At 45.3% G+C, this 23,406-nt stretch overlaps 2 protein-coding genes across 3 annotated transcripts in view; one reads left to right on the forward strand and one right to left on the reverse strand.

The window, feature by feature from the left end:
• The window catches only part of CLNS1A (chloride nucleotide-sensitive channel 1A), a 368,760-nt gene that overhangs the window by 221,634 nt on the left and 123,720 nt on the right, over positions 1 to 23,406 (forward strand). The window lies entirely within an intron of this gene.
• The window catches only part of MYO7A (myosin VIIA), a 67,148-nt gene that overhangs the window by 5,131 nt on the left and 38,611 nt on the right, over positions 1 to 23,406 (reverse strand). For both annotated transcript variants that reach the window (XM_068418131.1, XM_068418124.1), the window contains exons 23-41: positions 23,198 to 23,374; positions 21,046 to 21,135; positions 19,642 to 19,769; positions 18,180 to 18,306; positions 14,071 to 14,190; positions 13,176 to 13,349; positions 11,724 to 11,951; positions 10,248 to 10,418; positions 9,107 to 9,224; positions 8,698 to 8,824; positions 8,414 to 8,583; positions 8,118 to 8,308; positions 7,436 to 7,560; positions 6,464 to 6,621; positions 5,200 to 5,353; positions 4,930 to 5,085; positions 4,414 to 4,519; positions 3,431 to 3,544; positions 749 to 836 (exon numbers count right to left, since the gene is read on the reverse strand). In XM_068418131.1, coding sequence (XP_068274232.1) covers positions 749 to 836; positions 3,431 to 3,544; positions 4,414 to 4,519; positions 4,930 to 5,085; positions 5,200 to 5,353; positions 6,464 to 6,621; positions 7,436 to 7,560; positions 8,118 to 8,308; positions 8,414 to 8,583; positions 8,698 to 8,824; positions 9,107 to 9,224; positions 10,248 to 10,418; positions 11,724 to 11,951; positions 13,176 to 13,349; positions 14,071 to 14,190; positions 18,180 to 18,306; positions 19,642 to 19,769; positions 21,046 to 21,135; positions 23,198 to 23,374 — 2,722 coding nt within the window. The remainder of the gene's footprint in view (positions 1 to 748; positions 837 to 3,430; positions 3,545 to 4,413; positions 4,520 to 4,929; positions 5,086 to 5,199; positions 5,354 to 6,463; positions 6,622 to 7,435; positions 7,561 to 8,117; positions 8,309 to 8,413; positions 8,584 to 8,697; positions 8,825 to 9,106; positions 9,225 to 10,247; positions 10,419 to 11,723; positions 11,952 to 13,175; positions 13,350 to 14,070; positions 14,191 to 18,179; positions 18,307 to 19,641; positions 19,770 to 21,045; positions 21,136 to 23,197; positions 23,375 to 23,406) is intronic.

Genomic DNA, 23,406 nt, shown 5'->3' on the forward strand with positions numbered 1-23,406 from the left:
GAAAGAGTGCCTGGATTCATTTGCATGGATGTACTTTGATGATAGTGCTCATGTCTAATGTAGGACAGAGGAATTGCACCCTGGAGGCACCTGTGTCTTGCAGCTACTAATACATTCACAGAATCACAGAATCATTTTGGTTGGAAAGGACCTTTAAGATCATTGAGTTCAACCGCTAACCTAACACTGCCACGCGCACCACTAAACCATGTCCCTCAGCACCACATCTACTCGTCTTTTAAATCCCTCCAGGGATGGTGACTCCACCACTGCCCTGGGCAGCCTGTTCCAATGCTTGACAACCCTTTCCATGAAGAAATTTTCCCTGATATCCAATCTAAACCTCTCCTGGTGAAACTTGAGGCTGTTTCCTCTCATCCTATCACTTGTTACCTGGGAGAAGAGACTAACACCCTCCTCACTACACCCTCCTTTCAGGCAGTTGTAGACAGCTGCAGACAGCAGATATGGGCAGCAAGATGAGATGAATCCCACCACTGCAATCTTCCCACGGGCAGGCCCTGGAGAACTGCCCACCAGCAAGTGCTCTTCATATGGGCCAGGTCTACCCACGCTGCTCCTGGGCAGATCATCTCCCAGATGATGTCCCTAGGGCTGGTGCAGACAGCACAACCACAGCAGTGTGGTCCAACAGATGTGGCAGATTGTCTGGTCAGTTTTGTTTGAAATGGCTGGAGGGCTCTAGGAGGGCTCTGTGTGACCCACAATGGAGAAAAGTCACTGTTACCGTCTTTTGCTGGTCTTGCTTTCTTTATCCAGTCCGTCAGGTGTCTCACAAAGTCAAAGAAGAAATCTCCCTCAGGAACACTGATGACCTGGGGGACACAGCACATGCTTACAAAGGCTGATCAAGTGGCAAGAGGCCACAGGCAGGGTTGGCCATTGCCCCATAGAATCATAGAATGGTTTGGGTTGGAAGGGACCTTAAAGATCACCTAGTTCCAACCCCCCTGACATGGGCAGGGACACCTTCCACTAGACCAGGTTGCTCCAAGCCCCATCCAACCTGGCCTTGAACACTGCCAGGGAGGGGGCAGCTACAGCTTCTCTGGGCAACCTGTTCTAGTGCGTCCATCTCCTGTAGTTGTTGTTCACTGCTTTGTCCTGGTTACACTGATGTGTTACAAACTGCTGATGTGAGAAAGCTGTTGAGAGTACCTTGCTGCAGGCTCTGTCTCTAATTTCATTCATTAGTCATTATTGCAGCTTCCTGTTTCACCAGAGCAATCAGTTTCCCTTCATGATTACTATCTCCACAGATTTCTCCCAGTTGCCTGAGGCAGCTCTAAGCTGCACGTTTTTCTTACTTAGTCCTTTCTTATAAACCTGACTCAGCAACAGGCTAGAAGAGCTTTGCCTGTCTGTGTTTTAAGCCCTTTGGGATGATTGCTGTAAGTCTGGGACTGCAAATCTCACCTGTAGCAGGCTGGATCTGACTGAGAAACACCACACTGCTTACAGAGAATCACAGACTGGTTGGGGTTGGAAGGTACCTCTGGAGATCATCCAGTCCAACCCGTGCCAAAGCAGGGTCACCCAGAGCACGTTGCACAGGGTCGTGTCCAGGCAGGTTTTGAATATCTCCAGAGAAGGAGACTCCCCCCCTCCCTGGGTAGCCTGTGCCAGTGCTCTGGCACCCTCACAGGAAAGAAGTTTTTCCTCATATTCAGATGGAACTTCCCATGTTTCTGTTTGTGCCCATTGCCCCTTGTCTTGTCACTGGGCACCACTGAGAAGAGTCTGGCCCCATCCTCTTGACAACTACCTCTAAGGTATTTGTAAGCATTGATAACATCCTCCCTCAGTCTGCTCTGCTCCAGGCTAAACAGACCCATCTCCCTCAGCCTCTCCTTGTAAGAGACGCTCCAGCCCTCTGATCATCTCCGTACCCCTCCGATGGACTCTCTCCAGTAGTTCCTTGTCTTTCTTGAACTGGGGGGCCCAGAACTGCACACAGTTACTCCAGGTGTGACCTAACTAGGACAGTGTAGAGGGGGAGGAGAACCTCCCTTGACCTGCTGGCCACACTCTTCCTCATGCACCCCAGGACACCATTGGCCTTCTTGGCCACAAAGACACATTGTTGGCTCATGGTGAACTTGTCCACCAGAACTCCCAGGTCCTTCTCTGCAGAGCTGCTTTCCAGCAGATCAACCCCCAACCTGTACCGGTGCATGGGGTTATTCTTCCCAAGGTGCAAGACCCTACACTTGCCGTTGTTGAACTTCATGAGGTTCCTCTCCGCCCAGCTCTCCAGCCTGTCCAGGTCTCACTGAATGGCAGCACGGCCTTCTGGTGTATCGGCCACCCCTCCCAGTTTTGTGTCATCAGCAAATTTGCTGATGGTACACTCAGCCCCTTCATCCAAATCATTGATGAATAAGTTAAACAGGACTGGACCCAGTACTGACTCCTGGGGAACACCACTAGCTACAGACCTCCAACTAGACTCAGCACTGCTGACCACAACCGTCTGAGCTCTGCCATTCAGCCAGTTCTCAATCCACCTCACTGTCCACTCATCTAAGCCACACTTCCTGAGCTTCCCTTTGTGAATGTTGTGGGAGACAGCGTCAAAAGCCTTGCTGGAGTCAAGGTAGATGACATCCACTGCTCTCCCCTCATCTACCCCGCTGGTCATGTCCTCATAGAAGGCCATCAGTTTAGTCAAGCATGATTTCCCCTTGGTGAATCCATGCTGACTGCTCCTGATAACCTCCTTTTCCTCCACATGCATCCAGATGGCATCCAGGATGAGCTCTTCCATCACCTTTCCAGGGATGGAGGTGAGGCTGACCGGCTTGTATTTGCCTGGGTCCTCCTTCTTGCCCTTTTTGAACACTGGAGTGACATTGGCCTTCCTCCAGTCCTCAGGCAGCTCTCCTGTTCTCCATGACCTTTCAAAGTTGATGGAGAGTGGCTTGGCAATAACATCTGCCAGCTCCCTCAGCACTCATGTGTGCATCCCATTGGGGCCCATAGATTTGTGGGTGTCCGGTTTGTCTAAATGATCTCTAACTTGATCCTCCCTGACCAAGGGAAAGTTTTCCTTTCTCCTGACTTTCTCTTGTACCTCCAGGGTCTGGGATTCCTGAGCGACAGCCTTAGCTGTAAAGACTGAGGCAAAGAAGGCATTCAGTATCTCCGTCTTCTCTGTACCTTCCGTCACCAGGGCACCCTCCTCATTCAGCAGCAGGCCCACATTTTCCCTAGTCTTCCTTTTGCTGCTGATGTACTTGAAGAAGCCCTTCTTGTTGTCCTTGATGTCCCTTATGAGATTTAATTCCAAGTGGGAAATGCATCGCACCTGTGAGGGTGCAGATAGCTGTCTCCACCAGTGTGTACCCACTGGCAGGTGGGTCACCCTAAGTGCCTCAGGGCTATCCCAGCTTGTGGGTGAGTCACTCACCTTGTCAGAGATTTTGACGAAGAGGCTGAAGCCCTCAGAGGACTTTAGGAGCAGCCTGTTAGAGATGTTCTGGCAGAAGTCCTTGGCTTTTGTGCTGGACTCCACCTCAAATGCCTACAAAGAAAGGAAGATCCTCACCACTGCTACCTCAAGGTTAATTTCCACTTTATGCTCTCTTTGAGGAACTCTAGGCTCAGTTGCACAAAGGGATTTAGGTGCCCACCACCAACGAAATCCGTGACATTGTGGATTGTGGCTCTGGGCATGGGGACAGTTGCAGAAGCTCAGCCATGCTACTGCTGTACCGTTGTGCTTCGTGATGGTCTACCTATATCTAGTGTTGGCTTATCCAGGGCTCCCCAGGCAACATGAGATTTTTTATGATCTAACAGTTAGGTCTCAGAGATATTTGTCTAGCAGGGGGGGTAGAGAGAGAGAGAGAGATGCCTCCAGGCTAATTTGTCCCAACTGTCTCTCCACTGATGATGAGGAGGTCAGATACCTGGCTTTGACCAAATGCCTGATTTCTAGATAGCTGAAGAGAGGGGAGATGACTCCTGCTTTACTTGTGGATGGGATATCTAAAGGACTGTCCCACCTGCATGCAGGTCCCAGTCCCGGTTTTGCCTTTTGAGCTGTGCTCAGCATTTACATTGCCTCAATTTTGCTCTGCCCACTTACAGAATCAAAGAACCATAGAATAGTTTGGGTTGGAAGGGACCTTTAAAGGACATCTGGTCCAATTACCCTGCAGTGAGTAGGGACATGATTCAGTCTGTAGCAGTTTAAGGAATTTAAGCTTCTGACCACGCATGCACGCTTGTGTTAACTTGTGTTAGCTCCTTACACTGCTCTGGTCCAGAGTCTTCTGCAAAGGCTGAGTTTTTTCTGAATCAGAACCAATATTAGCCTCTCTGAGATTTTATTAAGAAAATTGACAGCCATCCTGACAGAAAAGAAGAATTTCCTTCTCCCCCGTTTACCTCATCGGTGTCATCAGGGAAATAAACCTTGTGGAAAATTTGGGTGGTTTTGTGTTGAATGGCTTCCACCTCTACCAGATGGGGCGGATACTTCCTGGATCCATTCCTGCAAAACAGGAAGTTGCAAGTGCCACAGCATCAAAGCAAGAATCCTTTGTTTAAATCTCCCATTTTAATACATATTCTTTTTTTGAGTAACTCCAACTACTTTCTTAATATTAGGTTTTTTCCCTCCTAAAAAGAAGGAAAAATTGTAATGGGGAATGTGTTTTTGCTTAGGTTGCAGGTGACTTAAGTGGACCTGGACAAAGTGGACTTAATCTCTATTTTCCCACACACAGTTTATCAGCGACATCTTCCACCCAATGTCCCTTTTGTTCACCTTGGTCAAACACAGAGACAGGCTGTGAGCTTTCACTGTCTCCCCAGCCACTAAAATATCTCCTACTCGTATTTTCTCACACATATTTGGATGCTGTGGCACGGTCAGAACTGGGAGGTCTTTTGGTGCCGTACCTCATGGCTTTCTGGAGTCTCTGGACGCAGTCTGCTGCCAAGGGGTGATGTTTCCGGGACTGCAGGAACCTCTGGACATGGGGCAGGAGGATGTTACTTGGAGGGAAAAGGCCTGTACACAACCACAACAGCTCCCAGCCTTTCTCTTCACTGTACCTACACAAGGAGAGACCCCGGAGAAAAGAAATCACTCGTGTCACAGACACTTCAGATCTTCTTTGTCCAACATAGGCTAGCGCATTTGGGCCAAGGGGAACGAACAGCTCTTACTTGATGTGGTTGTCTGTGAGCTGCTTGAGGGTCTGGCAGTAGATTTCATCCTTCAGGGGTTCAGCTTTCAAGGCACCTTCAAATATTTGGTCTGTCAGCTCATTAACTGAGCGGGTCCTTTTGGATGGGTAGTCACCCATGTACTTCAACACTGGTGGGAGGTAGGAGTCAAGGATCAGCTAACGGGGATGTCTGGGGAAGCCCTTCTGTTGATGATGTGATTAAAGACATCTTACACATGACTACAGAAGTGGCTGCAATTTGGTGGCAGGGGCACAGTGTATGGTAAAGGCTTTAAAATGCTTTAGGAGATGTCCAGCAAGCTCTCTCCCTTTATCATGCATCACCTCAGGCTGAAAGGATTGTTTTGGGGTCAGGATATACAGACTTAAGAAAGCTGCATGTGATCATGTGTTACCTGATCACACCTACAGGTACCACTGTAAAAGACCAGATTTTCAGCTAGCGTCAAACACCAATGGAGCTGCAGCAACATAAACTGGATAACGACCTTCACCATCATGCTATATTGCAACTATCCTGCATGAGAAGAGTCCACAGTTTTCTGAATTAACATATAGGACACAGCAAGAAGAAAAGGATAAATTTGCAAATATCCTCTTATTTTTTGCCAGTTCTTTTAATTCCTCCTCCTGTTATTATTTGCTAGTAGGAGGAAACCAGCAGTAGAAGCAATAGTGTAACATTAATCAGTAACAGGCTTATACCAACAGAAATGTTGAAACCATGAAGTTTGGATCCTAGAGCAAAGCCCCACCAAAAAATAAAGGCTACTTCAACAGATTGGGTCTATGTCTGCATTCGTCTCTCCCATGCTGTGTACATTCTGCCAAGCAAAGGATATTCATGTATCAAACCCTGTCCCCAAGGCCATGTGGACTGGTTTGCAACCACATTGATTAGGATTACAGCCTTCCACAGCAGAAGCATTTTCAAGAGACAAGGCTGAAGAAAGCCAGAACAGAACCAGTGAGTTAACCACTAAGCAGTGTGGACCAGCAGGACTCAATAACTTGTTCCCTGGCCCTCATTTATTGAGCAGTAGACACCCCTCAGAGCTCAAGGATGCTTGATTTCAGATTTCAGGATCAGACCCATCTCCAAGCCTGTGACATGGTCCCAAAGCCCTTAAGAGGAACCACAAACTTTTCCATGGGCTTTACTTGGGGCCTTAAAGAACCTACTCAGCCCTTTGTCTGTCAGACCTGTTGCCCAAAGGCTCCCCTAGGCAGTGGAAGGATATCAATGAAGGCCATGCAGGCTTCTTGGGACAGCTCCTCGCTGCCCAGGATCTTCTTCAGCAATGGCTGCTTAATGGGCTCACGGGTGTAACACCACAGCTTGTCCTTCCCGCGGCTCTTGGTGATCATGACCCGGCTCAGGGTGTGCTTGGGAGGTGGCCTGGTGGCAAAGGCAAAGCAAGAGGAAAGGTGGAGGTGTTACAGAGATTAAAGGGATAGCTTGCAGCCAATGTTTCACCTGGGAAGGTTGCTCACAGCACCTGGCTAATGAACTCTTACACCAAATGGGACTTTGCAGTTTAGGAAGCATCCAGCTGCAGTTCTGCCCAAAGGTAACCATTTGTACTTTCTAGGGCTCAGAAAAGTCCCTTAAAGACCCTGTCCAAGTACCGACACCAAAAGAACTTTCCATATCCCAAAAATCTTCTAACCACAAGAGGAAGGATGATGGCAATGGATGGTCAGGGAAGCAACACTGAAAGATATTGCCTAGCAGAACAAGCCTACCAGGGTGAAGACATCCCAGAGGATCTGGTCTGCCTGTTTGGATTGCCAGCCCATCTGAACAGGATTGAGAGTTTTGGGATCAGTCTGGTCAGCTGCATTCAGCAGTGGTGCACACTTAAATCTTTGGAGCTGAGATGAAAATGCCCACACCTAATTCAACTGCTGTCTATACAGTCTGAGGCTGTGTATGGGCTCACAGGAGAGGTATATCACACCACTAAGTACAGCCTCCTACATAATACTAAATTTCACACGGTTACACCTGTGCTGAGCCAATCTGAAGAAATCCTTCATAAAACCTTGTCTATGGAAAACCTACAGCTCAAATGCCATGACCTAAACTGGAGGCTGCAGTTGTACAAAGTCACACAAGAGCCTTTTCCAGTAGCCAAAAATTTCCTGAGTCCCAAGCTACCTGGAGGTGAATTCCTATTCCTATAATTTTTGAGGATGGTTTAAAAAATCACCTAAAATAATCATAGGAAAATTCCTCCAAGGTGTATGGCTTTACTCTCTCTTCACTCTCTGAAATTGCCAGCTGAGCAGTTCTGATAACATCTTGTCGTTGGTCAGGGGTCATCGTGACCAGTGCCTGTGGGATGAAAACGTCTCTGTCACCTGGTATATTTGATATAATATATATCTGATGTATTCAGAGAGAGGAAGCAGATAAAAAATTAGAAGAACAGTGAGTGAATAAATATAACCCATTAATTCCTGTTAACGGTCAGTAAGAACTCTGAAATTGTCATTTCTCTGTGCTATTCTCAGTCATTAATGCAAGGAATAACAAATGTTTCCATAGTGTGGATCATTTCCTGACAAAGATAATGTGCTTTGGATCCTACAGCTCCATAAATGAATGTAGCACTTCTCTCCAACCCCAAATACACCTTCAAGTAATCAGGCCAACTGGAGGGATGTAGCAGGATGCATTGATATTCCAAGTCACAAGCTTGTGGTGTTCAAAGTGACAATACCAGATGAAAGGCTGAGATCACTTCTGCTTTGGGCAACTTGTCACGTCTCTCTGCCACTTTGGTTTCCACCTTATCGTCAGGGAGACTCTGGCCAAATCTAAGCTCTTCAGGAAGGCTTTGACCTCCTCAGGCTTTGTATCAAGTTGTGCCATTTTGTAAGACAGCTTACCACGATCTCCAGAGGAGGCATGGTGACTGTAGGCAACACATAGACGGAATCGGTTGGGAAATCCCCTCTCTGTTTGGTCCGTTCATTGAACCCATTAGCCCACCCTGAGTTCATCACATTTTCTCCTGTGTCTTGGTCCAGAACTATGAGGTCTCCTTTGAGGAAGCTGAGGAACCCGGATTCTTCTCCCACTGCAAGAAAAACAACCATTAGTTTCTTTTTTTTTTCCCCCCCAAATCCCTTGGGAGTAATTAATCTATCTATATGTTTACCACTTGGCTGCGCCCTTTACTCACCAGGGTTTGGGTTGTCTTGGAGAGTGACCACATACTTGGATCTTTTTCTTAGCCCTTCAAGGAAGGTCACCACCAGGTCCCTGATATCCTCTGCATTGTTGGAGGTGAAAGTGTATTCATCACCTTTAATGGTGGCCAAGGTGAAACTCTGCCCTTGCAGCTTTCCCCCTCTGGGATATATTTTTACAGGAGACATAAACAGGAGAGTTAATGGCATCAAGAAGCAAGGCCTGGAAAAAGACTGGTTTAGGGTGAGATCACCAGCTAAGTCTATTCCTTCTTACCTGCTGCTTGACACAGCCGTGATCTCTGGGAAAGAAAGCTCTAAGAGAACCTGCTCCTGTTCATCCACAAAGTACACCCCTGTCCAGTTGACAGCTACAATCACATCATTTTTAGGCAGGCTTGGCCCTGGGTTGAAGACAAGACATACAATTCATTCATGAGGGTCTTAGGATACAGAAAATTTCAAAAGAGGATGCAATGATAAAAAAAACAGTGTTATTTTTGATAAGAGAAATCGTGGCAGACTCATAGCTTGAGCCATTGCTAAACAGGTTGCACCAAAAACCAACGTATCTAAAAAAGACCAGCTAGATGGTCCATTAGGTCTTCTTGTCTGTGGAGTCCCTATCTCTCCTTCCTTTTGCTTTGGAGCATCCTGTGCTCTGGGGATGGGCTCTACTGACTCACCTGAGAATTTGAAGGCTTCGTAAAACCGAGAAAACAGCAAAGGCCACTTGAAACGTGCAAAATCCACTACCTCTTCCTTGACTTTTTTGGGGTCTGTCCTCTTCTGAGTATAAATTCCCTACAGACAAAGCAAATTACAACCGACATGAAGCACAAACCCAGTTATAGCCAGGAAGAGAGCAAACAAAACCAATTCATGTCACCTGAGGATCTTGGAACTAATATTAATTTAGGTCTCAACAAGGCTAAGGGCCAAAGTCCTACAAGAACATGTGATAAGTTGGACAAAGTCCTGGAAAAATTTTGGTTCCCACTTCAGGGAATAGTTCAACTCTGAAAAGGCTGTGCAAACATCTAGAGCGACCAGTCTGGGTGGGATTAATCCTGGCTGACTTTGGGTTTCCCTAAGCTAAGTAGATGTGTACCTTTCAGCTTGACAGTCCTTTAGCTGGAGGCACTAAATAGCCCTTAAGCAGAGGCCTCTAGCTTCATTTAAGATATCCTCAGGTACCTAAGACTTCTGTATATAGCTGGCAGGCTGATGGAAGACCTGCAAGATCCAACTGAATTGCAACCCTGGGTGTCCATTGACAGTAATGGGAGGTGAGACTCCTACACACATGGAGATGCTTACATTTTAAGGGTCTTAGTCTGAAGCTGGGTCCTGCTGTTAAATGAATGCCAATTCTCATGCCTGGATGACCAACCCTCATGACTGGTCATGAGTTCTGGGTAATGAGTTATGGAAGGTGTCGCTGTGGGAGGATGTCACAAACGTTCTTGTGGAAATCAGGGAAGTCTTTTACAATGCCTGGCACTATAAGGTCCTGACATTGCCTGGAGACATGAACCGCCACTGTAATACAACGAATAACACCACAGTCGTGTGTACCAGGACCGAAACCCCAGAGATGGCATTTTGCTTCTCACAGTGAATCTCTGCAAGTTGTCTTCTTCTGTCAGAACTTGCCTCAAAACCAGTGGTAAAGCTGAATATGGCTACTACAAAACCTGTGCTTTCTCTTTGATTTAGCTTCAGGCCAGGCTAAGAGCTGAGCTATGATGTCTGATGTGTGTTTAAAAGGCACAGAAAGCTACTGAAGCATGCCTTGGTACTTGCCAGGTGATCTACTGTCCCCACCTTTTTATGTGCAGCTATAATGAGCTGAGCCCATTTTTCCACTGTTTTCGAAGCTGTGATCTCTCTGTCCGGGATGTAGGATGGAATTAGATTTAGCAGCCTTTCCAGGACCATCTCTGACCCATAGTCCACATAGTACTGCTGGGAAGCCAGTTCTGCCAGATCTTCTTCCTGTGGGAGCCAAACAAGTCAAGTTAGTGCTGTTACCAGGCCATCACCTCAGCATCCATCCTCCTTCACTCAAGGAGCTCTTTCTGGAGGCTGGATGTACTATTGCTTCAGATTGGTGTGGGGATGCTTCCTTTCAGCAGAACTTCACCAGTGCTTTTTGCACATCTAAAGTTCAGGAGGTTGACCACTAAATGCTATGATTAAGACTTAACATGTTCAGTGACCAGCATCATGCAACCCTGTACTGTGTGTGAACATAGAATCATTTAGGTTGGGAAAGACCTTTAAGATCATCAAGTCCAACTGTAAAAACGTGTTTCTCCGGTCTTTCCTTTGCAGTTCAGTCTGCTTCTGATGCCTGCAGTCAGCAGTGGGGGATTTCGCTATGGCAGACAGAGTTTAATGATTGAACACCACCTGTATCCATCATTTCATATACTTGAGAAGCCAAGCAACTGAAGCACCTGTGCACAATGCAGAACTGTAAGATGTCCTTCGGTGCAGCTACATTCCAAGCACTTTGGAGTGAAATAATAGAGCTACTGAGATTATAATAGCACAAGGAGACCAGGAGCAAGAGAAGGGGAGGAAGAAAGGGCAGGACTTCTGATAGGATAAAAGAGCTGCAGTTAATGCAATATAGATGGGAAAAGATGATTTAGTTCCCAAGGTGACTGGACCCTACTGGACCACAGGAGAATGATTAGGTGTTGGGGAAGAGAAGTAACTTTAATTTGACACCTAGATGATTTTAAACACAAGCAAAACAAAAGTGATGGACATTGTCAGAGATTTTGTTGTCTCTTGAGATGCTCATTTCAGTGACACTGGAATAATTCTGTAAGTTCCTGGAGACTCTAGAGGCATAGGTTTCTGCTGCCAATGTCCCTTCAGCATATGGCAGCATTATTGGGTTTGTATTGCATGGCAGAATCTGGGTATCCTGAGAAGCATCTCTCATGTCTAAGGATTAGCAGGATTTACCAAACAGAATCCTTCTGCGTACCCCTGATCTGGTGATCTGGTTACAGACTACCTTCCAAACTGAGGCTGATGGATGAAGTGGCCGTTCACTCTCCCATCCAAAATTCACCGAGAGAGTGCTCATGCAGCACATGGGAGCATCTGGTCTCTCCACAGCCAAAAGGATCTGATTCCTGTAGCTACTGTTTCCCGAGTGAATACCATAATCCCCAAGCTAGCAGGTGTTCAGGGAGGAAGATTTCTCAACCCCTTTGGTGAAACCTATTTCACTGTGTCGAGGATACATGTTGGACCAGACCAGTAGCTGCTGAGGTCACATACCTTGTCACACCGGTACTCCCCAAACTTCACTCCTCGCACGATCTGTTGGTAAATGAGATTGGTGGCCACGTTGTCCTCACTTGGGCTGTGCCAAGGAGTGAAGATCTCCTTTCTGAAGAAAAGCCTCCACGGCGCGTTGCGCTCCTGCGCTCCCTGCTCTTTGGCGTATTGCTCGCACTGAGACACAGCATCCATCACGTGGTCATTGCCGCTTCCCAGTGAGGAGACCTAGTCAGGGCAGAGGCAAATGTGGCATTCACCTGACTAAATGCTGACCTCTCTAGGTAGAGATATGTATCTCTGAGTCACTCACCCAGACTCCTTTTCTAATAAAAATAAATCAAAGTATCTATCTCTACTAGCCAGCCAAGACTGAATAGGTCTACAGCACAGCCGAGTGATTCATTCTGTTTTGAGCCACAATTTCCCATCCAGAATGAAAGGAGAGCATCAGTGTGAATTAGGAAAACTAATGGTCCCATTATAAAGTATTATTTATTCATACTGTGCTTTAAAACGCCCTGTTTCAAAGTCATGGACTTGGATCCAACCATGCTAAGCATCAGACAAATCCAGAATAAAAATGCCTATCCTGTTACAGAAGAGTTATCACCTCTGTCTTCTCACTGTGGTCTGGCATGAAGCCCTAAAGCACTGTATCTCCTCAGACTGAACATCCCTGGATGAATATCTCCTCAAAAAAGACCAAGTCAATGGAGTATAAACCACTTTCTTCTCCACCCACAACCAGAGGTGGCCACATCTGGAGGTGAGAATGTTCTTCATCCTCTTACACAGCAGCTGTTGGAATAATTCTGTTTGCAGCTTTTTTCTCACCTAATGAAGTTTTACCCTAGGTCTGTTTTCCCTTCTCATTTATGCTCACCTTTATTTTTATGGAATTTCTGAAAAAGATATGTTTTTAGGTTAAATAAATCAGGTTAAATGCCAATGCAGGTATGGCAGTTCAGAATTTACCTCATTTTGGAAGCTTAATTTCAACAATTAGCTTTCTAATTAAATGTAGTTGCTCCCTTGCATAAAAATCCAGGCTGTTCATTTTACAGGAAATTCACCTCAAAGTAGCTTGACAGAGAGTAAGAGCATCGCATCACAGCATGATGTAGATGGAAAGGCATTTCTGGAGGTTTCTGGTCCAGCTCACCGGTCAGCAGGTCCATTTTTGATCAGGTTGCTCCATGCCTTCCCCTGTTAAATTCTGAATATCTCCAAGGAGGGAGATTTCATAATGTATCTACAAACCCGCTCCAGTGTTTGGCTGCTCTTATTGTGAAAATCATGCTGGCACTCACGCTGTAGAAATATGCCTTCCTGACCTCAAGACTGGCCATTTGCTCAGAGCACAGGGTGCTTCTGACCTCTGGAAGATATGTGATGGTAAGGAGAACCCTCCTTTTATAGGGTTAGTCAGGAACATAATTTAAGACATACCTTGTCAAAAAGCGCAATGTAAAGCGAAAAGCCAAATCGATCCTTCAGGCTGATTTTGTCGGCCAAAGAATTACAGAGCTCTTTAGCAGTTGTTGCAGAGTCAGTCAACAGTGTTTTTGTTGTCCCATCCATAAATGTGACAGGCAGCATGATTGGTTTCTTGGATTTGGTTGCCTAATGGATTAAAGTCAAACTTTATAAAGGCATGTGTATTTCAATCCCATCGAGACTACTTACCTACATACTCTTCCACTCAACTGTGGTTACCATTTTCTAATTTCCAATCCCTCTGGCTGCTTTTCAATACTACCACAACATACTTCTCAACAGGATAATGTACGGTCAGCCAATGGAAGCACTTGGAAGTCCCACATTTTTTATTTCATACATTCAGTCATCAAAGTGCCTAATCCAGTAAATCCAAGCATGCCTGGGAATGCTCCTGGGCACTGGAACACAGCTGTCTATACTAGTAAACCAGCATAGAAAATGAGCAATTATTGCACTGCTTGTTCCAGCTATGGCTATCCCCGAACAAGTCCCAGGGACCATCCTCTGTAGTCAGTTTGCCTGCAGCCACCTTCATCTGGAAGACAGCTTCCTAGCATACATAGGAGCTTGCTCCATGCCAGCTGGCCTCAATGCCCGAGAGCACTCTCGAGCACATATAATTTACAAGTATGGATGTAGCCAAAGGGACTGATCTTCAACATACTCTGGAGCAAAGCCAGGATGCATGGGAAATTCAGTATCTTGAAAATACGTGAAGATTCTTGAGAAAAATAGGCATTTTGTCACATTACTTTCTGTCCTGCCAGAGATGTGGTTCCTGGGATAGTGAAAGGCTCAAACCCTGAGCCCCAGCTGCCTGGGGAGGGGATGGAGGGGCTCGTACCTGCAGCTCCAGCCAGCTGGGTGGCTGCGTCCTTGTCCCATTGGCAAACGTCCTCCTCAGCCTCTCTTCGCAATAGGGAGCATAACCCGGGGGGCCTCCGTTGATAAAGTTCCTTAAATACTGTTGACAGCAGCAAACACATTGGTTAGACCATCGCCTCTAGAGGCCAAGCATTTGCAAAGGTTAAAAAGCAATGTTTTGTTGGAGAAAAGCCCTCTGGGACTAATGGCAGTGATACCGCTCAGGCTCAGGATGCTCTTACATCACATTGCTGGAAGCTGAGAGAGAGTAGGACAGTCTCCACTCTTGCCTTGTTCTTATACTGTGCGCTTCTGGCCTTGGTGGAGGTAGATACCAGCCTAGACAGACCTTTGATGGAAGCCAGTGCAGCAGTTTTTCTGTTCCTGCTATTGCTGCCACTGATTTCTATCTCACAGAATCACAAAGAATCACAGAATCAATCAGGTTGGAAGAGACCTCTGGGATCATCGAGTCCAACCATTGCCCTGACACCACCATGTCAACTAGACCATGGCACTAAGTGCCATGTCTAGTCTTTTCTTAAACACATCCAGAGATGGTGACTCCACCACCTCCCTGGGCAGCCCCTTCCAATGCCTAATGACCCTTGCTGAGAAGAAATGCTTCCTAATGTCCAACCTGAACCTCCCCTGGCGAAGCTTGAGGCTGTGTCCTCTTGTCCTATCGCTAGTTGCCTGGGAGAAGAGACCGACTCCCACTCCACTACAACCTCCCTGTATCTCTGTATTTTAAAGATGTATTATAAAATGTTATTGAGTGTTGCCAAAGAGATGACAGTGAATGAAAAAGATCTATAAGTAACGATCCAGAACTATAAGCAAATGTCTCTCAGAACACTTAGCTGCCAGCACAAAAGATCTTTCACAATTACATTAAACAGATGTTTCTTTAGTCAGATTTTAAATTGCATTTTAGAAGATCCTAAATCAGAATTTGAAGCACTTAACTGTATGTTAAAAATACAACCACATTATTGTAGAGAAAATGAAATCCAATGATTTTCACAATACGAAAGATAATACATTTAACAATATTACACAAATACCTTGGCCAAAAAGGTACCTAAGACTTATAGTTCTGTAAATTATATTTTTTAGAGTGACTTCATATATAGATAAAGAGTTCTCTGCATAATAACACACAGCTGTTCCTTCAGTAACACAGACTGCTCTGTAACACTGTCAGTCCATAAATAACACAGGTAGAGAGACAGATATCTCTGTCAATCGTAACTTATAGAGATACTCTGAAATAAGTAGGTAATACAGCCAAGTTACATGTATGGGAGCTGCTGCAAATGACTGCAAGCAGCTGATGCTGTGTAAAAGTGTAGTTTTAATTATGCTGTTAATAATGAACTATGTAATTACATACTTTTTGTATTTCTCCTTCCTTGTGACTGAGCTTTCTCAGCAAAGTACATGACTAGTTGAAAGAAAGGTACAAAGAACAGGAGTCCTAATGTGTCTTGACCCACGCTTAGCATATGATGCGATAAAGGTGTCTAATAGGATCCAAAGCGTGACCTTCATATTTGGGAGCAGGAAAACATATCAAAGACTGCCTCATTATTAGCTAAATCCTTCTCAAAATGCTCAGTTCTAACTGACACTTTTGAAGGCTGTGGAACAACTGCCAGGAACAACAATTTCCTGAAATTCCTCATCTTTTTTTCCATAATATTGTTGCTATTAACGTTAGAGCCTAGAGGTTTCAGGAGAAAAGCAACCAGGAGTCTGATACAACATTCACTGCATGGAAGAGTATAGGAAAGAAATGCTCAGAGATATTTACCCTTATATGCTTTTCCTTCTATTAAAATGGAGGATAATTACTGCTAAATGAGAAGTGAGGGCATCAACTGAAAAAGATGTGAGGTTAGCAAAACGTCATCTAACTATCTGGCTGATAGCTAAGGTGTGGCTATCATACACTCAACGGTGGCTATTGCACGGTTAAAGCAGTAGTCAGTGAACTCATAGTAAATCAGATTTTGGCTGACTACTAACTCCTGAAAACATGGTACTAATAGATTAGGAGTCTGAGAGTTAGGTCTGGCACTGACATGGTGTTTGTCTCCCAACCCAGAACAGACTGGACAAGGTGGCCTGGGCTAATGTAGCTTCAAAACAAAAGAGTTCACTGAACTTCAATAAATTTTGAATATTTCTCTGCTTTTCACAAAAAAAAAAAAGTGAGTCTGGATGGGAACGTACATGGTTCAGGGGCAGAGTTAACATTTCGTGATGAGAATGCTTTCTCAAAACATAACATTTTAAGCTGGAAGGTGTCAATGATGTCCCCATGGATAACTACAGTGGCTTCAGAGGAGCTCTGGGACATTGCCCAAGTCACTGTCTGTGTGTTGCTGTTTGCAAGACTGGGGCCCTGAAAGGTAACAGTAGTGTAGGCTGCTTCAAGTGTTGTTTGCACTTGTACTCAAGGAGCTTCAGTCATCACAGGCTGCCTCTCATCTCCAACAGCCCAAGGTGCAAAAGGGTGATGAGTAAGGGCAGAATTAGTATAAAACCTATCTGAAGCTGTTGGGAATATTGCCACATATTTCAGCATGGACCATAACTTTGGGCAGAGGCACATGTGAAACACTGGCACAGGTTTCCCAGAAGGGTGGTAGATGCCCCATCCCTGGAAACATTCGAGGCCAGGTTGGATGGGGCTTTGAGCAACCTGACCTAATGGAAGATGTCCCTGCTCATTGCAGGGGGGTTTGGACTAGATGACCTTTAAAGGTCTCTTCCAACCCAAACTATTCTGTGATTCTATGTCTGAGTGTCCAGAGCTGCCCATAAATGATTTCTGAGAAGTGCTTCACTCACCTAAAATAATATTCTGCTATTAAAGATTTAAACCCACACAACCTCCTATGGCATACTTTCTCAGATCTCATTTCCAGACATAATTTAATTTTCTGCCACTTTGCCAATGATTTATCTGCTTTATTAGATTTCATATTGGCAAGGCCTGGGTATGGAGGAGGGATTTCTATTCTTGGCTTGAGCTCTTTCAATGCTTAGGACTCAGTACCTGATCTGATATGTATAGAAATTAAATGGAATTAAAAATTAAATTTATCTCCAGCAGGCTTGGGAGCAGGTCCAGGCTCCAACATTCAAAGATCTGAGAGGGACAAAGGAGGTCTTACATCATGGCAAAGCAAAGACACAGTGCTGAGGCCTTTGGCCTGAGCCAGCCAAACTCAGGCATGGGATTAACTTGAGCAGTCCAGTGGGTGTTAGTCAGATTCTATGTGTGTAACTCATTTGGAAGGCAGACTGTTCAAATCTAGGCAGCAAAACTTTGCCCAGCAAAAAAGAAAAACCGTAAGAACACCCTGATTTTCAAAAGTGCCAGCCACTTAGCATCTCCCACTGACTTCAGTCCTGCTGATCCACAGTGCTTCTGAAGATACATTACATGTCATCTCTCATGTGGCTGTTTAGAGTATGACACACAATGGGGCAAGTGGTAGCATGCAGAGAGCAACTATGCAAACATACTTCATTAAATTAAATCCTTCCTTTTCTATATGCAAATTTTTATATTAAGTTATATTTATAATTAGCTGTGCAGTGCTACTCCTTGCCAATTTTGTTAGAGTACATGCCTGAGGTCATACTGTCAAAGCCAGTAGATGGTTGAATGAAGGCATAGACCTTTGCATGTGAGAAACAGGGGAGAAATGTGGGCTGTTCTGGGTGTGCAAATTGCTCTTGAAGCATCCCACAATCAACTTTCCTGCCAGAAGTCACTTAATCACATCTTCACACATCCACAGTGCAGGAGACATCATCTGAAGTGGTTGTCTACACCCCCTTTAGAGTCACAGGAAAGAGAGAGTCACTTCTCAGGAGTGATTCGTCTGATCCACTTTAGACATTGAACTTGGGATCACACACACTTAGGAACTTTATGTCATTTTCATTCCTGGCAAAGACAAAGACCAGGATTCCCTCTACTGTGAAACCCAAGAGAAAAGCTGGACCCATGGATGGAAGAGAAAATGTATTGCTAGATAATTCATGAGACAAATATCATCTACAATTTACCTTCACAAACTTCTCAGAAGGAGCAAAACATCCCACGCAGAGGGACATCAGGATCCAGCCCCTGGCATGGCTGCTTTTGGACGGGTTTTGGGTCAGCTGCTTGCAGATTTGACAATAGATTTCATCCCTGCAATAAGAATTAAAAAAAAATAGAGTTAACAAGTTGGTGTTTTTCAACATAAACAGAGATAAAGCCAGACCCTGTCTGCATGTGATTTATAGTTAAAAGTTCATTTTAGAATCGCAAGGATATTAATTTAACTGTCCTAATGATGGTCACCCTGATTGTTGCACTGTCTCTAAAATGCCATTCATCACCAGTCCCGTAATGCCCGCTGGGTCTTCCCTATGCTTCAGCTGAGGTTTCCCACAGCTGACTGGCACTGCTTGGAGAAAGAGGGAAATAAAGGGGAGTCTCGAGGTTCAAGGAGCTGAATGTCACCTCTAGATGATGAAGTCTACTCTGGTTTCTCACAAAGATTTCACAATGATACCAAGAGAATCTCCTAAACTAACTTTCACAGAGGGCCATCAGCTGGTGGTCTTCATTTGCTGGCTGTTCCTCTTGAGACACCTAAATTTGCTTTGTGGAAGTGTTGGGAACTATCAGCTCCAGCGGAGGTCAGGGTTTGTCCAGCTCTTATGTCCAAACAGGCACGTACATTGACAGGTATCTCAATCTGGGATTTAATGTCCACTTTTGACTTTAACCTTAGTTCTCTACACGCAAAATGAGGGATAACAGTACTTACTTATCTACATGGGAGGCAACAAAAACGTTAGCCAGCCTGTTACACTGACAAACCCCATGGGAAAGCCCATGGGGACACTGCAAGGTCTGCCTTCAGAGCAGACTTTACGCAGAGAAGGAAGGCTAAGGGTTTCATGGTGAACTGGGAGGGTAAAGTGAAAATTAGAAAAGCTGGTCTTCAGATGAGGATGCCCACCCTGTTCCTGGAGTGAGCAGATAGGTGTGAGTGAAAAGAGCGTGAGACTATGTAAACAAGGACTGTGTTATAACACACACACATAAATGGGCTAAATCAAAGATGTACAGATGGCCTTAATTTGGCACTTTCCAATTTTTGAATGCTTAATTTCGCAACTGAAATGAGTTTGAGTTTTTCATTAGTATACCATTAAAAATATTCACACAAACAAATGGTCAAATAGAAAACAAAGGGTAGTGAACAACAAGAGTGAGCATTAAAAAAGCAATCCAGTAGCCACTAGCACTTTCAGAAGTGTTTGAGTCCCTCTGCACGGTCCTTCCATCAGGCCTGATATGGAACAGTAAGGAACATGACCCAGCCCATGTTATAGAACACAACCAGAAAAATGATACAATGAGAGCTTTGTAAAGATGCACACAGTAGAAAAATCATTTGAATAGCTCAAGAATAGCTCAAGGAAGAAGGAATGAAAAGAATGGCATGTTCATGCCTTTGTCTTGATTCCTAACCTTAAGGCTGGCCTGAGGATGCCATTACCAATAATGAAATGGAGCTTCTCCAGGTTGGAGGTGGGTCGGTCTTCGAGCATGCTATTACCTTGGAGCGTGGACTCACCATCGTGAAGTCTCTTTGTCACCTGCCAACCAGACACATTGCTCTCTTTCAGTACAGCCAGTTACTATGTCCCCCCCACCCCCATCCCAAATGTGTGGTGCTCCCCCAGGAGGACTCTTCCACCAGCAAGGAGGGGTCTAAGAAGTTCTTCAATCTAGCACTTTATCAGCGATGGGAGGGTTTGTTTGTTGACTTTAATTACATATGGGTGAAGCTGAAAATGGTCCTGTCTAGTCACGCTCTTGTTTGCTTGGTCTTTGCCCAGGTTTCCTACAGTGGCACCCTTGCATCCCAGCTCTGAGAAGGACCTGCAGCTGGGAGAGGGCCACCAAGGATCTTTGGAATAACCCCAGCTTATTGCCAAGGAGGACCTATCCCTTTAACTCAGTCATATTAAAAAAATCATTAAAACACTGACAAAATGGATCTGCTCCCCATGCTAATGATGCAACCAAAAGCACATAAGCATGGTTCTGTTCATGAAAACAGGGATGGCATTCATCTGCCTACCAGCTCTCTATCTCAGCTAGTCAACCCAGTCTCCATTTAGAGCCACTGGAGAAAGACAGGCATTTCTAGAATGTGTTCACTCTAGAATTAGGGTAAGCTGGCTTGGGTCCTATTTCTCCACACTGACCCTAAAGAAAAAGAGGGTGACTATCTCAGAGAACAATCTTCACGCTCTCAAGCAGCTACAGCCAGGTGAGATGGTGCCTGCTCTGGAAGTGGACAAGGCAATGTGTAAAAGAAGACTGAATCCATGTCTTTGCATTGCTTTCATCCCCCCCACCCAACAAATTTATTGCTCCTCTCTCTTTTGAGATGGGATTTTCGAAAGCTCTCAGCTTGGCTAACTGCTCCCATGGGGAGTTTTGCCCCTGGCACTGGAGAGGAGCAGAGGATGGGTGAGTGCATTTGGAGACCCCACCTCTGCTACCTACGCCATGGTGGAGAGCAGGAAACTAAAAGCGGGGATAACATTCAGACCATCACAGAGTGGTGGGAGGTATCAGCAGCTGGATGGAGGGCTGTGAGAGAGGGGAGGGAAGGTACTGGATGGATGGAGAACGGGAGCCAAGGGGAGGCCGGCGCGAGGTGCAGAATGACTCAAGGAGACACGGGAAGCCAACCTTTCCCCTTAAACACTCCTTAAATCTTTCAGGCAGAGAGACAGGTAGCGCCAAACCCAGAGGAGGGCTGGTTCTATGTTGTCTAGGGAAAAGCAGAAGAGAGTCAGAGAGGGCTGCAGACAATCCAACGGCACTTGTGCTGCCAGGCGGCCAAGCGTCTCCTCTCACCTCCTCCGTCAGTTTGGATTTCTTCTTGAGTGTTAAGGAGACCAGTTTGTGCCGCACACTGTTCTTCTTGTGCCCATCAATGTGAGTACTCTGAAAAGCAAGAGGCGTGGAGGAATATGCGGTGAGACACAGAGCCCTGCTGAGTACCTGCTCTCCCTGCCTCCCCTGGTCTCCTGCAAAAGACCATTAATCCTGGGCACAGAGTGAGATATTGCAGAGGCTGGTGGGAACCAGAAGTGTGGACCCATATTCCCATGCCCCCGATAACCCAGGTCTGGCTCTGAATTTTGTAGATACTCAATAATCAATGAGCCTCCCTCAGATCAAAATTACATATTGGGAAAGTCTGAAAAAAGTTATATTGAATATATGGCTGACTCCTAGTCAGCCTGGGTCTGCCCAGTTCTGCTGTGTGCCATTCAAGCTTGTTCCTACACCACAAATAAGATGAGCCAGACTGCTCTCTGAGATGAGCCATTTGCATGGCAGGTTTATGAGCTGGAAGTCATCCAGCCAGGGATTCATGGACAGGTAGTTGCCCATTGCGGTTTCATCGCCATTAACCAGCTCTGTGCTCTATCAGATTTCCCAGAAGAATAAATTTGATGTGGGACAGACCCAGGCACTGACTACATATCATCAAATACTGTCGGCTTTCTGCTTTTATACCAACTTTATTCCAGCTGTTGGATTAAAATAGAATGGATAATCACTTCACTTTTTGACCCCTCTCCCCATTTAAACAGCTTTGAAAAGAGTGATTTTACACCAGATCAATACTTTGAGTCCTACAGCTGTGATGTTTTACATCCATTATAAGGCCAAGTTGTACTGTAAACCTGGATTTGCATATCGTCATACTCAGGGTCAGCTCAGACATCTCTCTGCACTGTTGTGCACTCTGCAGAGCAGATGTAACCACAGACAAAAATGACAGCTCAAATTTTCCTTCTTTTCTGTACTAACTGATCACAGAATCACAGAATCACAGAATCAATCAGGTTGGAAGAGACCTCTGGGATCATCGAGTCCAACCATTGCCCTGACACCACCATGTCAACTAGACCATGGCACTAAGTGCCATGGCCAGTCTTTTCTTAAACCCCTCCAGAGATGGTGACTCCACCACTTCCCTGGGCAGCCCCCTCCAATGTCTAATGACCCTTGCTGAGAAGAAATGCTTCCTAATGTCCAACCTGAACCTCCCCTGGCGAAGCTTGAGGCTGTGTCCTCTTGTCCTATCACTATTTGCCTGGGAGAAGAGGCAATTGATGTCTCAATTGGCCAAAATATGCTTTTTTTTTTTTTGTAATAAACAAGCAAGAAATGATAGGAAGGAATGAAGGGTGATTCGTGGTGTATATTTTTACAGATTTACAATCCAGATGAGGCTACTCTTCTTCTCAGGTAATTCACTGAAAGTGCTGAATGATATCACCATCTCTAAAAACTAGGAGATTTGTTAATGTACATCTGCAAATGCCGCAGGGGCTTGTCCAGATGAACTACAGAAAACTTCTTGAAAATGCTACAGTGCCATCTAGAAAATCCCAATACCTGGTAATATCTTGTCTTATTGAATAAAGCAATTGCCAAGAGCACATCAGCGCTATGGACAGTGATTTATCCAGAACAATATCTTATATGGGAAGGGTCCTAAGACAAAGTCCTCCAGTGACATTCCAGAATGCACTGAGGATGCAATAGGGATAGTTTTTTTTTTTTTTTTTTATTTCCACAGCTTAATCGCCTGGTAACTCTTTACTGCCTGCTCCAAGGATATATTTTTAATTCAGTGTCCTCTGACCCAAGGCAGATCAAAAAGAAATCCCCAAATGAGAGACCAGTGACAGCAGGACATTGCCCTCCCCCAACATATTTCTTCCCCACAATGAGAAGGAGAGAGATCAAAGCTCCATGAGAGATATCAGGGGGCTGTCCTTGATTTATTGCTGGGGGACATTCAGTTATCCCTGTGAAGAAGAAGGGACAGGATCAACACCTGACACACAGGCAATTCTCCCTTCATAGCACAATTGCAAATAAAATCGACAAACTGATTGCCTGCAGCAAACCCCACGTCATTTCTTTCCAGCACATTTCAATATCTAACTCCTAATAACAGCGTTTCTTTTACAGCCGCAGCAGTTACCTCTCCTTCTCCCTGCAAAGCCTGCAGTTCTTTCTTATAGGTCTTCTTCCCAAGAGTCTCATAGATTTTTGTCATCACTGGTATCTTCTCGCCACCATCACTCATGGCTGTATGATATTTTGGCTCAGGGAGGTCTCCCATGAAACGGAGGATAGTGATCCATACAGCAAGTGCTGCCTATTTGAAAGGAAAGTTAAACTCCATCAGCT

This window comes from Nyctibius grandis, chromosome 2 (assembly GCF_013368605.1).
Source record: "Nyctibius grandis isolate bNycGra1 chromosome 2, bNycGra1.pri, whole genome shotgun sequence".
NCBI classification, from domain to species: domain Eukaryota; kingdom Metazoa; phylum Chordata; class Aves; order Nyctibiiformes; family Nyctibiidae; genus Nyctibius; species Nyctibius grandis.